The sequence below is a fragment of the Mustela erminea genome, chromosome 6 (assembly GCF_009829155.1).
Source record: "Mustela erminea isolate mMusErm1 chromosome 6, mMusErm1.Pri, whole genome shotgun sequence".
In the NCBI taxonomy this organism is placed as follows: domain Eukaryota; kingdom Metazoa; phylum Chordata; class Mammalia; order Carnivora; family Mustelidae; genus Mustela; species Mustela erminea.
The window spans coordinates 126,991,264-127,009,383 of NC_045619.1; the positions used below are offsets into that span (position 1 = coordinate 126,991,264).

At 42.7% G+C, this 18,120-nt stretch overlaps 1 protein-coding gene across 1 annotated transcript in view; it reads right to left on the reverse strand.

The window, feature by feature from the left end:
- Window positions 1–18,120, reverse strand: part of C6H10orf67 (chromosome 6 C10orf67 homolog) — a 146,880-nt gene that overhangs the window by 87,538 nt on the left and 41,222 nt on the right. Inside the window, exons 5-6 of the mRNA XM_032349620.1 lie at window positions 6,876–7,028; window positions 711–843 (exon numbers count right to left, since the gene is read on the reverse strand). Of these exons, the coding sequence (XP_032205511.1) occupies window positions 711–843; window positions 6,876–7,028 (286 nt within the window). The remainder of the gene's footprint in view (window positions 1–710; window positions 844–6,875; window positions 7,029–18,120) is intronic.

Genomic DNA, 18,120 nt, shown 5'->3' on the forward strand with positions numbered 1-18,120 from the left:
TCATCAATATTTTGCTGTTAAGTGTTTTTGTTTTGTTTTGTTTTGTTAATTGCTTCTTCATTGCTTTTCATCCCTGCAAGTAAGGGGAACATCATGTAAGTAACAGAAATACAAAGATAACAGTAGGTGAAAAAAATATTTTAAAACACATGATTTAAATGGAACTTTTACCAATGCTTATGGTATGTAAAAAAGGGGAGTATGAGACATACACATGACAATTTGTACTTTAATTTGTCCAAAATTGAAGATAATTCCATAGTAAATAGTGCCATATTTTCCTGAGGGCCAATTCTGTTCCTCCACAAAGCATACCCCAATCTGCGTGCTTAAGTATTTACAGGTTATAAATTTTAGATAATCAATCAAGCATGTGAAACAGGAATCAGCAAAAGTTTCTATCCTTTATAATATTTCTAAGTGAAATAGAGCACTGCTTTGTACATTTTTCAAAGGTCAGTGCTCAACTTGGGTCGGGGGGGAGTGGAAAAACACCTTGATTTAGAATGGCATGAGAATATAACCACAAAGAAACCATCTTTCCCAAGCAAGGAATGCCATCTTCAATGAAAACCAAAGATGGCTATCAAGCCAGTCTTGTACATGTAAATAGCCAAGCAAACGGATGTTCGGTGAAGATGACTGCTGCCACGGACTACATGACGTGTCCGATGCGTAGGTTTTTCTCAAAAACGATTGTAAAAGGTTACCTAATGCTGAATTTTCCTTTAGGTTGAGTCGGATCGCTTCTTCGAGCTCTGCAATGATCTGCAGCATTCTCTCATTTGCCACTTTGTACTCCAGATTTTCCCTCTCTAGCATCGTCTCTCTGGCAAAAGCGTCCTGAAAGATGGGGAGATCCGCGTCTCTAAGCAGAGAGCCAAGCATTTAAATATGCAACACAAGACAATAGAGATGCAGAAGAGCTATCATATAATTTTCTGAATTCTATTACACACTTATAATATGAATAGTAAAAAGGAAGGAGATTAAATAGAGCTCGCTGGAGAAAGGCTGCAGTACAGTCTGTACAAAGACCACAGCACATGGGGACATTTTATTGACAGGAATAATGCATATCATACTGTTTGTGTGCCCTCATCATTCAGGTCAATTCATTATGGAGGCTGCGCCCGGGGAGGCAGCTGGGGCCTCTCCACCCACACTTCCCCCTGTGTGTGTCTGAAGCGCTGTCCGCCTGTAACTAGGCAGGCTGGGGGGACCGGGACGGGCAGCGCCAGGGGGTGGCAAAGTGCGCAGCTAAGGAGGGGGGCTTGTTGCCTTTGTGGCATTTCCCAGTGTCGGCGCTGCCAGTGTCATGAAGAGCACATCACATGTCAAAGCGGTGACGTGTTCAGGCTGGGAGCCGCATGGAGCCCATCAGGCGCGCGGATATCCACACAGTTGGTTTTCGGCTGGGTAGAGGAGCCACCCAGAGGCAATTCATATTCTGAACATTAACGTGGCTTTGCATGCCTGTCACACTGGGGACTGTGCAGGCGTTTAATGCTATTGAAGACTTCGGTTTAAATCTCTATGCAAACAGCGATTACCTTGTAAGAAGGTTTCAGGATAACTTACAACAAAGGACTTTAAAGTTATAGTTTTAGTAAAGCAAACTCATTTACATTTTTATTATGTGCGTCTTTTGTTTAAATCTTGCCATGTCCATTATGGGAGAGGCTTTTTCTTACGCAATAGAAGCTTATTGGGACAGCTACTCTTCCTTTCTTCTTCTTCTTCTTGTCTGTTTCAAAGCTATTGAAAAACATCTGAATATACTCTCGCTTATGGCTGTCTGGATTTTACTGCCACACATTTTTTTTTTTTTTTAATTAAGATGTAATGGACGGGGAAGCTGGTGCAGAACTTTTTACTTCCTGATGGGAAAATATTAAACGATCACACGATCTCAAAATATTAAGGAGCATGCTAAAAAGTCATTATATTATTATGTTAAAAGAAATAGAAGGTTCTATATGCCTTGCTTCAGAATTCATATAGTTAACAGAAGTGCTTTCGAACTTTGAAGTAATCTTCAGATTATAATGTATTCTTCTCACAGCAATGTCATGATTGCCAATACACAAAAATAAGATCTCTCAAAAATAGAATCTTCCCTCCCAATATACTGGGTTCCTTTCAGAATTGTATTTTTATTTAAATTTAGAGAGATCCAAAAGCAAATTATTAATATGTTTTACTCTGTGGTCATAATGGCTCAGAAGGAAAATGAGTGGCTACAATTTCTGCAGTACATTTAATAAAGCCAGTACCTTCAACAGGAAGCTGCCTACTAATGAAGTTAGTCACATCAGAGTTAATTTTTAAAATGACGCTAAGTTTTGCACTAAACCAATACAAATCTTGGTGATTTTGACCCACCACTTCATTTACATTATTTGAGCCCAACTCATTCTTAATTGATGAAAACTGACAAATCTAATAGTTAATAAACAGCACTGTTGGAATAAAGGAAGAACCCCAGTCATTAATTTCTAGTCCCACACAGTTCAATTTGAAACCATCACAGAATGCACTTATAGACTAAAAAGGGATTTTTAAACAAACGAACAAACAAACAAATAAACAAGCAATATTTGTCTCCAAAGGCTTAAGCATACATTTCCTAACTAGCATAATAAGAACATCCTATGACAGGAGCCCTCGTTATCATAAACTAAACAAGACCTATTTGAATTAATCACACGAAGCATAAAATGTGTAAGTGGTGGCAGCTAATTCCTCGGTGCGTTTTCTAAAACTCTCCTATAAAAGCAGGAAACAAGGAAAACACATTCAACTGGACAGTTTTCCTCTTCATATCCATCTACACAGACCCCATCCTTGTGAGGTTAATCTTTAGCTCTGTCCCCACCATCTGTCAGCTGCAGGAACTGCACGTAATTAACTATTCAGACTCCCCCAGCAATGAGGACACTCATTAGCAAAATGAACAAAGGGATAGTTCTGGGCTGCCACGGTCATCTGTTACACTCTGAGTGGCAGGTTTTGTGGTGGTGTTCCTTCTACCATCTGCCCAACACCACTAGTTTTTGGCTTATTTAAACCATGAGACTTCTCTAAAATAAACTGCATTAATAAACTGAGGTTAAAAAGGAGGGAGATCATTAAAAGGTGGTTAACTGCATGTAGCTATTTAAAGCGGCATTGTAGCTGCAGAGAGATCGTGTGGGATCCACGACCGTTCTGGAATTTTGAATTTCTGGCGGTGACTTCGGCGCCATTCACCAGACGGGCATGATCCCTGTTCCCTGGTTTCGGAATCCTAAACAGGTCCCAAAAGAATCATTTAGGAATGCTTGGTGTACTGTAGAGCCTTGTTACTCAAAGTGTGGTCCACAGCCCCGGCCTCACCCAGGAGCGTATGGGAAACGCAGCCTCTCAGGCCCCAGCCCAGACCCACTGGCAGAACCCTTGTCTTCACCGCAGCCGCGGGGGATCCACCGGCACAATAAAGGTCGAGGAGCTCTGTGCAGAGCCCGCATGTGCCTCTCAGCAGTCTCCCTTCTGCCTTATTGGTATCGCAATTCCGCAGGCTCCCCGGCTCTTGGACATCTCAATTTGCTGCTGGGGCGTGCAGTAGGCTTCTGATGCGTGCCCACGCTGCCTGACAGTCGTGGAGAGGAGCAGGTGCTCTCCCAGTGAGTGACAGCCAGGCAAGTGGCGCACTGGGGCGGTGCAGCCCTGCAGAGCCGCCACTCTTGACGGACAGCTCTGTTTCAGAGCTGTCAGCAACAAGCAGTTACGTTCCCTTCTGGGGGGTGGGGCGGGGAGGAGGGTGATGGTTGCCCAGGTCATTTATGGGAGGGTAAGGGGGAAAAAATGAAGTCTTTTCAAAACGGACAACTCCGATCGCTATTAAAATGCATGGGCACGTGTGCGGGCAGAGACGTGCACCCGGGCGCATGCGCTCTGACAGGCCAGCCTCGGGGAGCGAGCCTCCAGGAGACTGATCACCGCACAGCACCGCAACCAGAGAGCCGCAGACAGGTGGGTACTTCACGATGGTTTCCTACAGAACTGAACTGGAAACGACGCTCAGTCCTTGAGTGACGGTGCTCGGGAGGGATATTCGACATCAAGCCTGGAGAGCTATATATATAGCTCTATAGCTTGAAGAGCTTCCTTTCCTGATTTCCATTTTGTTATAAATCTGATTTCAGCTCTCTGTCTATTAAAGTTTCCCCTTGCGATCACATTCTCATCAGATTTTTCTCAAAAACCATTCTAGAGAGAGAGATTGTGACTACCTATTAACTGTAAAGCTATTCATGTAATTGGGACTGTCGGTAAGAATGAACTAGAGGGTTTCCCCACTGCTTATTCAGCTCTCTTATTTCGAGTGGTTTCAAGTTCTCTCCACCGCAACTTTGAAGTTCTCCAATTCGCTCTCCGAATTGGATTTCCAAATCTAATAGATGCTTGATGGGTCAAGCTTTTTTTTTTTAACCACCAGAGGGAGCAGTTGTATAAGATGAAAATTCAAATTAAAAAAGATCTCTTCCAGAACCTCCATGGCGTGGAGTTTTAGGAAATCTTAGAGGATTAAAAAAAAAAAAAAAAAGTATCCTCCATAAGTTTACTTTGTATAACTCATGATCTGTTTTGCGGCCTTCATGTCCATGTTCCTGAAATGCACACCAGTCCCAGACCGCTCTACCTTGCCCTTAATCAAGGAGGGAGACTGGCACCACACATTTTATTGGGGTCCCCGGGAGCTGGGAGAAATGTATACTCCTATTTAATCAGGAGTATCTCAACTCCCTCAGATCTTAGGGTTTACAGAAATTGTGATGTGGTCTCCCTGGGGACAAATTATAGTGGAATGACCAGGGTGTTCAGGATGCCCTCTTGAGCCAGGGAACACCCTACTGATACTAGAGCAGCATGGAGGCCCCCCCCCCACCTCCTTGTCCTCGCGAAGCCACTACCCATCTTCATCCTCAGAGAGAGGATGTCAGAGAAAACAATGGCCAGGTTGAGGATACTTAGAGATATAAGCATTACAAGACGGACCTCGTGGGTTAGTGTCGGGACATCAGTTGGGCTGAACAGGTCCTGAGGTTTGAGGTCTGTTCAGAGCATTTCATGGAATGTAAACTAGATGGTCACAGGACTTGTGTTATTTCTTCATAATGATAACTAGGATTTACATACTCAGCTTTCCTCAAAGCCCTCAAAGTAATTCACATTCAGTACAACAGGTATCCTTCTCACAAATATCTCTTTTAGCTAGGCGGGTACCTGCACACTTCAAAAATGGGAAATAAATGGACCAACATCACCCTGCCCATCTGGGCTGGATATCTTTGACCAAGACAGGATTAAAAGCCAAAAACTATTATAGCTGTTTTAGTCCTTTCTATTAAATTATTGTCTCCAAAACATAAGGCTGGATTTAGACCCAGGAAAAGGTTAAAGTAAGTGCAAAAACTGGAAATGCCTCTTCCATAGCAATCAGAACATGTAAAAAGAATTAATATTTAATTTTATTAGATCTATGCTACTGACACAATATTATATTACTTAGGAGATACTCAGGGTTTTCTTTTTTTAAGAATATAAACAATTCTAATAGGTTATACAAAGTAAACACTTCTTCACCAATTAGTAAACAAAATCCTTCAGGTTGAGACAAGTGCAATTCCTTATCTCTTCTAAACTTGGAGTTGTAAATAAGATTACTAGCGTGAGATTTAGGTAAACTATGGATTGTTCTTAAAGGGACGGGCAACGTGTACGTGTTTTTTCCTAGTGTTGACATTTGGATGTTTAATTCTTCAGACTTTTCTGTGCATATCTATGCATGTGTCAATATTTATATGGATATGTATATACCTGTAATAATATATGCATACATTATAATACTATTAGAGTCTATTTTATATATACCTACCAACTAGTTAATTTGGAAAATCACAACCTTGACATCTTACTGTAGAGCATAGAGCTCCACATCCTTTTGTGGGCATCAGGTCAGCTGGGACCTGGTTCCCATGTGATCTTCACCATGTGCTAGCTGTGTGCCTGGGAAGAGTCACTTAATCACTCCATCTCTGCTTCCTTCTACGTAAACTGAGCCAGGAGATGAGAAGAGATACCACTGATGAGGCATGTGGTGCCTACCAGTTGGCTTTCCAAAGACTGTTATTCTTCTGGCCTCTCTTCTAGCCTCTCTGACTCAATCAGCTTCTTGCTCTTAGAATCTAATAATAAAGACTCTTCTGTGGTTCTGAACTGTGGCTGGGCCACAGCCAGTGGCTCAAAGCTGACTTGAGATTAAAATAAATTCACCTTCAGCGTCCACACTTTCCAGAGCCCTTAAAATTCTCCTCCTTGACAGGAGTTAAGCCTCTCCTTGCCCTCTCCTTCCATTTCTGTTCCCACCAGTCCTTTCGTCCAAGTAGTAACCCACCTTCTGGCTTCCTCTGAAGCAGGAGAATTAGGGGAAAACCTTTCAAGAATGTTCCTTGAAGGTCCTCCTGTTCTATGGTGCTTCCTGGAAGCCTCTGACATGGAGAGATCACTAAACAGCAAAACGGGGCTGGAGTCTTCAAAATTAAAACAAAAGTCTACGTGCTCTTCTAGAGTAGGACAATTTCTACAGTGGGAAATAGGTTATTTTATTTCTATTATAAATAAAAATTGAGAACAATTGTATGGCTCCTATTAATGATGATGGGTTTTCTAGACTATGTCTTGAGGAGAAAAGGGTTGGAGTGGCTGATGTTGTGGAGAGATACCCAAGATAGACCACTTGTATTTCCTTTACTCTTAACCCAAGCTTTTGGAAAGTTATAACTTTATGTATATATATATTAAAGTAAATTATTCATTGCTTTGAAACTTACAAATTTTTGAAGTCTAGACTCTTCATATTGGTCTAGTTCTTCTCTTAATTCCTTAATAACTTCTTCTCTTTCCTTCAGTTTTTTTAACAAAACACTCATTTTGATACTAGTTGATTCATGCACAAAGGCCTCTTCTTCCACCTCAAAGAATTGCTGGGGGGAAAAGCAGGATTAAAAATCAGACACTAAGCAAGCACCATCAGAAACTAGTTCATGTTTTATTTAAGCAACAGTCTTGTAAGTTATTTGATTTTTGTAACTTGCACACAATTTTCAGGAAATAACTATATTTATATTGAATGATAAGCTAAAGTGCCACAGAATATAGCACATTATGCTCCTATAAAACACAAAGCACAATGGGGTCCTCTAACTGCATGGGCCACGCAAATAATCACAGTAAACCTTAATTGTAAATTTACAGCATGGTTGTGAATGTCCTACTTGGCTCTTGCCCTAGAAAGGAAGATAACAAAAATTTGAATATGTAAAAACAGAAGTAAGCTTCAACGTGCAACTAATTCCCCCAGTGCTTTAATATGGAGATGTAGAGACAAGTACCATATCTTTCCTTTTTTCCACAGAAAAGTTTTGCAGACCATTAATCTAGACAGACTAGGCTTCATTTGAAAACTTAGGAAACTGAGACCAAAGCAGAGGAAGATGCATTAAAATAGAATTTTTTTCCCCATGTAAAGTTTGTGGATAATGAACCACTACGTGGAAGAAAGTAATCTTCAGGGTCTATATGCATAGCCATTCTAAAATAATGTAATTCTAACACATCATTCAGTTCTCTCCACATGGAAAAAAAAGTTATTTTTTTCTTAAAAGAAATTGGATAAACTGCTTTTTGATAACACTGATCAAATAGAAATTAAATGAAAAAAATACTCTCTCAAATTGGTTTTAAATGAATTTGTATATTAGTTGATACTGTATATCACGTTTGGCATTGTCTCTATTTTAATTCATTTCACATTTAATTAATTTGGCTCAGTCTGTTAAGTGTCTGACTCTTGATTTCTACTCAGGTCATAATCTCAGGGTGGTGAGATCGAGTCCCACATCGGGCTCTGTACGGGGCACAGAGCCTGCCTGGCATTCCTTCTCCCTCTTCCTCTGCCCCTCCCCTACTCACCCTCTCTCTCTCTCTCTCTTTTAAAAAAAGATTTAATTCATTTTACCTTATATCATGAGCATGCCCCAAGCCATTAACATTTTACATAAGTGTAATTACTGATAGTTATACCACATTCTGCTCTATAGAAATGCCATTATTTATATAATTATAATTATATATGTGTGTGCGTGTATATGTGTGTGTGTGTGTGTGTGTGTGTGTGTGTGTGTGTGTATATATATATATATATATTTTTTTTTTTTTTTTTTAAGTTCTTCACCATACTGTGTCTTTATACCTACACCTCTGTCCACATTTCTGATCTTTTTCCTTGGCATAGGTCCTTAGAAGTAGAATTCCTGGCCAGAGCATGCAAATGTTTTAATGGTCTTGATTCACTTTACAAATTTATTTTCAAAAGATTGTATGGTTTATATTCCACCTTGAGGATGAGGGTGTTTGTTTTACTACATTCCCTGAATCATTGTATATTTTCAGAGTCTTACTATGACAATATATGAACACAGTATTTTATTTTTGTTTAATGAGTATGTTTCACAGCCTTTTTAAATTTATTTTTTATTTTTAAAAAAATTTATTTACTTATTTGAGACAGAAAAAGCAAGAGACAGAGCATGAGCAGAGGGGGAGGGGAAGGGGCAGAGGGAGAGGGAGAAGCAGACTCCCTGCTAAAGCAGGGAGCCAGAAGAGGGGCTCCATCCCGGGACCCTGGGATCAGGACCTGAGCCGAGGACAGACGCTTCACCAACGGAGCCAGCCAGGCACCCCTGAATCAAAACGTTTTGATCACCATTCAAAGTGATTTTTTTTCATATATTATTTATGCTATATGTTTTGAAAATACTTAATTCTAATTATATGCCCTTTTACTGAGAACTCAAAATAGTTTTAGAACTTCCATTGACCTCTTTAGTAGTTTTACAGATTAGTTTTCCTATTTCCATTTGCTCGTATAGAAGTGCTTCCCCGTTTGCACTCAGTGCTCTGCAGAACCAGGTCACAGCACCAGACAGGGAAGAAAGGCTTCCAAAATGAACGCTGTTACTCCCTTACTTCCAGCATATAAAACTCTCATTTTCAACCCTGAAGTGTAAAAATCATGTTGTCCATTTTGAACTGTTTTGAGAATTACAGCCTGATTCTGTTTTTAAGTGTTCACTGCTAATGTATTTGAGCACATGCACATACAAGGAACACAGTAAACCTAGTCACATCTGCTAATACACCTAATATTCTATTTCAGAGTTAGAGTTATGAACTAAAATTGTTCCCTAATATATGATGAGCACTGGTCAGCTGAGGAGAGTACGAGACTAATGGAGATCTGAGAGTCAAGCTAGGAGCAGAACACTGACAGGACCTACATCACACTACGGTAAAAATCAGCATATGAATCTGCAGTACAGTGGGGAAGAGTGAAAGTAAAACAATCCACATGACAGTTCCAGCTTTTTAAATGGAGTGACGTCAAAGAACAGGGTTAACCGTGTAGAGCAGGATGGCCTGTGTTGGCAAACCAGCTCTCACTTAGCCTTGGGCCTCAGTCTTACTATCTGTAAAATGGGATTAATAGAAGTACCTAAAGGGCTCTGAGAATTAAATAAGACAATGCTCCTAAACCATTTTGTATCTACAATACAGTCAGCTCCCTGTGTTAGCCTCTAGCATTTGACTTCTGTTCCGTCTTGTCATTCAAACCCAGATGCCACTGGCCCTGGGAAGCCTTAGCACCCCACCTGCCCACCTGCCTTCCACTGTTGTGGTCTTTCTGTATCTTGTCAACACTCCTCTTGGGTCACTTCATCTATTATTTGCTTATTCACTAATTTTTTATGTTCTGAAGATGATGGATTTTACATTTTTTTAAGGATTTTATTTATTTATTTGGCAGAGAGATCACAAGGAGGCAGAGAGGCAGGCAGAGAGAGAGGAGGAAGCAGGCTCCCTGCTCAGTGGAAAGTCCGATGCGGGGCTCAATCCCAGGACTCTGGGATCATGACCTGAGCCGAAGAAGGCAGAGGCTTAACCCACTGAGCCACCCAGGCGCCCCGGATTTTACTTTTAAAGACTTATTTATTCATTTATTTTTTAAGAGAGAGAGTGGGAGGGGGAGGGGCAGAGAGAGAGGGAGGGAGAGAATCTCAAGCAGGCTCCTCACTGGGCAGAGCCTCACACGGGATTCAATCTCAGACCCTGGGATCATGACCTGAGCTGAAACCAAGAGTCAGACGTTTAACCAACTAAGCCACCCAGGCGCCCCTATTTTACTTTTAAGAGTCACCAAAATAAAGATGCTTCCGACAAGCTGGCCGAGTCCTCACCACTGTAACATGAGCGAGCCTGACTTTAGGGAGGGCTCGGTCCCTCTGGACTTCAGGGCAGGGAGGGTCATGCCGTTCCTTGGAAGAACAAGAAGTTTTACTTCTGACATTTCATAAAATAACTGTAAGACCCAAACACATTGGATTCATGTCTCTTCACCTCCAGGAATGTTTCTGATGTTCGACCAATGTTTATCGAATGAGCTGGACTCACGAGGGGATGAAGCGGAAGGCCCTTGTGTTTTTCTTCACCACCCCTCAAATCTGGTCTCCCGTCTCGTGTTTCTTACCTCTTACAAGAACCCTCAGGAAAATGCCACAGCTTTTTTTTTTTTTTTTAACTCTTAAATAGCAACAACAAAACTGGATAAAGGAAAGAAAGATAGGAAGAAAGCAAAAGCCATAAATGAAAGATTGAATAAGTGAATGAATAAAATGCCCCATATCTCAGTCCAGCCTCCTCTTACCCATCAAGATTCCTGCCCTTCCCAGCTGTGGCCTCCCTTGGACATGGCGTCCTGTGATGGAGGAGAGCAGCTGAAACTGGCTTTCCTTCCAAGGACCAGAAATTTGACCAAACACCAGTTCAGATGTTGCTGTGGAAATATTTTTTTTTTCCTTTGGTGAGATTATTAAAATCGATAGACCAAGTAAAGCAGATCACCCTCCATAACATCAGTGGGCCTCATCCCATTACTTGAAGGTGTTTGGACAAAGACTGAGGTCCGGGAACGAGAGGGAATTTTGTCAGCAGACTGGTTCAGATTTGAGCTGCAACATCAACGCTTCCCAGGATCTCTGGTCTGCTGGTCTACCTTGCAGATTTCAAGCTTGCCAGGCCCCCACCATGGTGAGAGCCAATGCCTTGAAATCAGTGTCTGTCTTTTCCTCTCTCCTGCTCTCTATACACACTAGTTCTGTTTCTCTAGAGAATCCTGACTAATATAATATCTACATCTAAATACCATAAACTCATACCGATACCTCGAGTTCCAACCCAACACCATGACATTCATTACAGCCTCTCATGTCTCCATAGCATCACCCCCCCCACCCCCCGCAGCAGGGAAGCTGGTTCCCACAAGGCTTGACACGCTGATGTGTCTGCTCAGCCCTCCCACCATGAAACCCATTTCCTGACCACACTGTGCCACCTAGAGCTGCCTCTGATGCAGGCAAAGGCATCAGGCAGAAGCACATCTCTGGTCCCTTCATTCACAATAGCAAGAAAACTTTATTTTGAATTTTAATTCCTTTGGCCCCGCAAGAAGAATTAATATTTGTATTTTAATTTTTCCTTCAGTATTTAAAAGTCAGGAGGAGTTGGTATTCAAACTTCTGGCATAACCATTGGCTTTGTAGTATTAGAATAATTTTATGATGCCATTTGTTCCCGCAGGCAAAACCTCTTGATCAACAATATTGAACAACACAGCTGGATATAATCTGGGGTGAGAAACAGACCAGAAAGTGAGTTCTTAGTATTAGATACAGAGTAACTTTGTTGTTCAAGGCAAATCATGCACTCCTCTAACTGGAGTGCCAATTCTCCCAAGGCACCAGCATCAGGATCCCCAGAGAAGGGCTGGGTAGTGGGAGGGTTGCATCATAAAGGTGGGAGCAGAGTTTTCTTCTCCCCAGGGCTCAGATACACAGCTAACGGATCATGTGCTAAATGATGAAGTTCAATGTATTTAAAAAAAAAAAAAAAAAAGGAGGAAAGAAAACTCCAGGAAATCTTGTTTCTTTCCATGTGAAGTGACACTGTCCACTGAGTTCTGACCCTGGAAGAGGAAACTTGGTCACATTTGGGGCATCCCCTTAACCCCCCCCCCTTTCTCTCTGGGGCCAACACTGCAGGAATGCGTGCTCTGTCCCGGCAGGAAGAGACGCGCCCAGCCCAGTGCTGACCTCTGATGGAGTCAAGTCTGCCAAGCCCTGAGAGTTAGTGCTAGGCAGGCAGCTTTCTCAGGAAAGCAGATGATCTCCATCTGCCGGCGCCCTGACTTTCTTTTTCAACTTGTCCACAACCTGGGTGGGGAAGAGCGGTATTACTTATCACGCATCATAAACACTGCAATAATATTTATCTTTCAAGGTGGCAAATCCATGCATGTCACGAAAACTGCTGAGAATTCTGCAATGCTTCCTGGATGTCTTCCACATCAAGTCCTGATTCCTCAGGCTCACTTCCTGCATCACCCCTCGCCACGCTCTCCAGTCCCCTGTCCTCCGGCCTTACCAGACCACCTGCATCTCCCCACTGCCTTACCCCTGAATGCCTCTGTTCTGTGAAATGGGCCCATCTCTGGCTCCTCTCATCCCTCCCTCCCTCCCTCAACTTGCCAAAAAGTCACGATCCTTCAAGGCTTAGCTCAGGAATCACCTCATCCCGAAAAGCTCTCTTAACTACTCTCGAACCCCCCCCCCCCCCAGAAGACTTGGGCACCCATCGGGGCAAACCTCAATTATGGATCATAATTGCTGAATTTTCTTTCCTCTTTCTTCTTTTTCTTTTTTCTTTTCTTTTTTCTCTTTTCTTTTCCTTCCTTCCTTCCTTCCTTTTCTTTCCTCCTCCCTTTCTCCCTCTCTCTTTCTTGTCCTCTCTCTCTCCCCCTCCTTCCAAAGATTTTATTTATTTATTTCAGAGGGAGAAATAGCTAGGGATAGAGAGAGTGCAAGCAGGGGGACGGGGGGAGAGGGAGAGGAGCAGGGAGCCTAATGCCGGACTCAATCCCAGGATGCTGGGATCCAGACCTGAGCCCAACGCAGGTGCCTAGAAGGCAGACGTTTAAGCGGCTCAGCCACCCTAGCGCCCTTTTTCTTTCTTTCTAATCTCTGTGGCCACTAGATTCTGAACAACTTGAGTGCCAGGACTGCTTCTGTCTCTGCTACAAAATCAGACAATGCATAGATGACTCAGCAGCTGAGTGCAACAACAGTTCAAGTCCATGACATCATGCACTCCCATGTTCTAGGACCTTCCACTAAGAACCATGCTCTATCTCCAGTACCATGGCATAAATCAAGTTCTTCAGCACCTTTCTTGGTTATGTTCAGGTCCTCTATTCAGAGAACGTTCGTTGACTATCCATGATGCGTCAGACTCTCTGCTAGGACCACAGTACAAAGCTTAGTCTCTGGTCCACAGAAACAAAGACTCTAGAGTACAGAACAATCCACAAGTGGGTAATTGTGATATAATTCAGTGTGTTGATTCTCTGGGAGAGAAAGAACATTCCAGTGAGAAGGAACATTCTGGGGAAATTCCAGGGAGGTGACTAATAACATGAGGCATGCAGAGGGAGGCAGGTGATAGCAAGTATTTCAGGATTGCTGGAGGGTAAATTTTTCACCAAGAAGTGGAAGGAGATAAGAGTGGAGAAAATGCAAGGGCCTTTCTGGGCCCTGCTAAAGGCTTAGACATCATCCTACAGTTCTGGAGAAGGTGCTGAAAGGTTTCCAAAGGGGGCAGGATGTGAAGGGATTTATGTTTTTGAAGAACCAGTCACTCGACCGGGGAGACACAGAAGTACAGAGACCAGATAGGAAGCAAGCTGATCGTCTGACCGAGTTCTTTCTGTAAAAGAACATAAAAAGGGATGGACTTAGGAAGTAAAAAAGGGCAGAATTTGATGACTCGCTGAAAACTAGGGTGTATTTTGTATCTATGCCTTGTCACAAACACACAGCTTTACCACAAACTTACTGACTTAAAACACACATGCATTCTCTTAGTTTCTGTGGGGCAGGAATCCAGGAACGGCTTGGATGGGTCCCCTGCTGCCATCCAAGTGTCCTTTGGGTCTTGGTGGAGGCTTGACTGGGAAAGGATTTTGCTTTCATGTTCACTCAGGTGGTTGGAAGGATTCACATCCTTGTGCCTGGAGGACCGAAGGCTTTAGTTTCCCGCTGTCAGCCAGGGACTGCCCTCCGTTGGAGGCTGCCTGCCATTCTTTACCTCCAAATGTTGGGGCTCCCCAATATGACCTCTTGCTTCTGCAAGCCAGCAAAGGAGAGACAGAGAGAGACTCAGCAAGACGGGAGCTACGCTCTTACAAGATAGAATCATCCGGGCACCTTGGCTGTAAGCTGTGGTTAGAGGCAAGGCCCACATCCCACCTACTCTCAAGGAGGTGAGGAGGGTGATGACACAGGTGTGAACCCCAGAGGCCGGACTGTGGCGTCCAGCACAAGGAGGGACCACTAGCTTCCCAGACCAGCTGGACTGTGCCACCGACACCTGAGACCGGGAGACTCAGGGTGTGTGTAGGGGGGTGAGGGGGGAAGATACGTTGTAAGCTTTGTGTCTTGGTCGAGTCTGCAGGACTTATTTTGTAACTCATGTAACTCATAAACTTATTTTGTAACACTTCATGTTAGTTTTTTTCCCATTTCACCAGGCAGTTTTCTCTCCCACCCTCTCCTCAGCATAAAGCCTCCTTCAGGCCATTGACCGTCCTCCTGGGAAGGCGTTCCTCCCGTCTGAGGAGATGCACCCTGCCCCAGGCAGAGGCCCATCTTTGTTTCCTAAGTCAGAGTCCAGAGAATTTAATCCCCTCCAAATACTAAAATGTGGGTATTTCATTGCACAATATTGTTAGTAGGACTTTTAAAAAATCTGAAATGAGGGGTGCCTGGGTGGCTCAGTGTGTTAAGCTTCTGCCTTCGGCTCAGGCCAGGATCTCCGGGTTCTGGGATCTAGCCCCACCTTGAGCTCTCTGCACAACAGGGAGCCTGCCTCCCCCTCTCTCTCTGCCTGCCTCTTTGCCTACTTGTGATCTCTGTCTGCCAAATAAATAAATAAAATCTTCAAAAAAAATCTGAAATGAAAATCACTTAACCACCAGGCAGTATTTGCTGCATTAAAATCTGGGACCTAAAATTAGTGCCCTCATTAGATAATTGTTCTTCTACACATCTCCCACCTTCAAGAACATGCCAGTCGACAAAGCAAGGCTTCTATTGAGAGAATAAATGCTTTCCCAGTTCAAAGACTTTTAAAAACAATGTTAACATTTTATCATTTTAACAAATGCATATTTAACAGCCTTGAAATGGGTTTGGGTAATTCTGCATCAAATCTTCATCTATATTTGACTAAGTAAAGAAGAAGACAAACCGGAGATGCTTTTGTTGGAACAAACACTTGCTATCCATAAAAGGCTTGCGGTCCTGCAAAACAGACAACGCACTGTTTGCAATGATCTCTTCACAGTCAGCAAAGAAGAGATGTGATTATGTGATGGGGAAGTTAACTTACAACAGTTTTCCACTCACCCAGTTAAAAACAATCAGACAATCTACCTGGGAAGGTAGAAAACTTGGCACAGAAATTGTCTCTGGCTTAAATGATGAAACAATTGACGCTTTTTTTTTTTTTTTTAAAATCATGTTTTGTTTTGTTTTTAAAGATAGATTAGGTATTCTTCTATCTTTTGTAGTATAGCTTATATTTTGAGCTACACATATTCTATCTGCTAGTAGTTTATTTTAAAGGTTTTATTTATTTATTTGAGAAAGAGCGAGTGAGCATGAGAGAGAAAGAGAGAGGGAGAATAGGAGCAGGGGGAAAGGCAGAAGGAGAGGGAGAAGCAGACTCCTTGCTGAGCAAGGAGACAGAAGTGGGGCTCAGTCTCAGGAACCTGAGATCATGACCTGAGCTGAAGGCAGACACTCAACTGACTGAGCCACCCAGGTGCCCCTATGTTCGAACTATGTTTTTCATGTTGACATTTTATGTATTTTTTTGTTGTTGTTTTTCTTCAGGTTCATAACATGTGTATCTGAAATGTAGCATATATTTGAAATGTCTATGAGTGGCGGGGGCGGGGGAGTGGAGGAAGATGGTTAAAGGGCAGAAACTTCCAGCTATAGGATAAATAAGTGCTGGGGATGTAATGTACAATGTGAGGACTGTAGTTAACACCACCATACAGTATATGCGGACGTTGCTAATAGATCCTAAAAGTTCTCATCACGGGGGAGAAAAAAGTTTATAACTACATGAGGAGATGTATGTTAACGAACTTAATTGTAGTAATTGATTTGAAATATACATAGGTCACACCTTAAACTCATGGAGAGCTGCAGGTCAATTACATCTCTGTAGAACTAGAAGATCTGTGATTTCTAAAATACCTTAAAATAAATACTAAAATAAATAAGTTAATTAAGTAAAATGGCATCCTTTGTATTTTATGGAAAACAAATACAAAAAAAATGTGGAATCTGAGGTCTGCTTCAGGCCACCATGGCCGGACACGAGACTGAGGGGCACTAACTTCCTTTTGTGTTCTCACAGCTTTGACTTTTCTCACAGTCACCAGGGAAACACTCCTGGTGGTTCTCATTTCATGTTTATCCTGCCTGTTATGAGGGGGCTAGGAAACTACAGAACATTTTAAGACAGCGAGCAGGACGCTGAGGAGTCTGGAGCTTTCTTCCTGTGAGGACCCATTAAGAAGTTGGGGGCTTAGCCTGAGTGGAGAAGGCATGGATGTCAGTGTTTTCTCCAACCATGTGAGGACACGTGGAAGAGGACTGTTCACTGCATTCACCTTTCCTTCAGAATGCCAGTGATAGCTGAACTGAGAAGGAAGTCACTGAAATAAAAGCTTAGAGATAAAAGTTTGCATTTTTCTGTAATCCACCGGAATTAAACTCGTCTTTTTTTGTCTTTCCAGAGAAATCAAATAAATCATGACGCAGCACAGGGAACACTCTGCCCAGTGCCCAGCCCACAGCAGATTATTCAATACGTGATAACGGCTTTCATTATCATTAATTTTAAGCCTAGAGAAAATGGGGACTTTCCCCAAGCATCTTCACCTATGTTTCTGTAACTAATGCCCATGGGCCCAGGCTATGTTAGGTTCCAGCAGAGCCCATCTATACAGAATGTGGCTCGCTCTACAGCCCTGGGTCCTTTTCTCGACATAAACATCTCTCCATACCTCCCCCTCTCCTCCAACCCATCCCAGAAAACAGAAACCCCAACCCATCACAGAAAACAACACTCATTAAGAACAACACTCATTAAAACAACACTTCATTCCTTAGCCCTCTGTTGGTAAAGGAAACAGTGGTGCTTTGATTTGAGGAAATGAAATTCTAATTATTATATTCCCAGCACTCTGAGGGTGTGAATGTGCTCAATGCTTCTGAACGTTTCTCCTCCCCTACTGTGTCACCCACAGAGCATCTTCTGCTTAAAGAACCCTGCGAGAACACACCAGCATTGATTCTGTTTCTGTACATACTTAGAGGACCTGCTGGGCACAGTTCTGGGTTTCACGAATTTCCCCGTGTGTAAGAAAATCCTCAATGTCTCATGGAGATGGAAAAGAATAGAGCTTCATAGTCTCTAAAATTCTCTTTAAAAGACCTGGGAGACCATCATCTGAAAAGGCATCAGAGTTCATGCAGTGAGGCCCAGGAAGTGAGCACATGCCAAACGGGAAAGCAAAATTAAACGATCTTCTGTGCCAAAGAGTCTGAACTGAGAGTCGCCTCCACTGGGCTCTCAGTCTTCATCTGAACTTCACCTTGATGCTTTTTTGCAAAGAAGCCTTTTTTAGTCTGATTCAGACTCTTCAGCTTCAGAAAGTTCACAGGACTCTCCTCTTTGCCGGGAGCTACGTCCATCACAGGGAGTATGGAGCTCGTTATTGGCCTCCTTGACGCATTCGTACCAAAAGACTCTGTCCCCAGCCCATTTCTCTTCTTACAGTTTGCACTAATTCTTCCACTTGATGAGGCAAAGAAACAACTAGCCCTT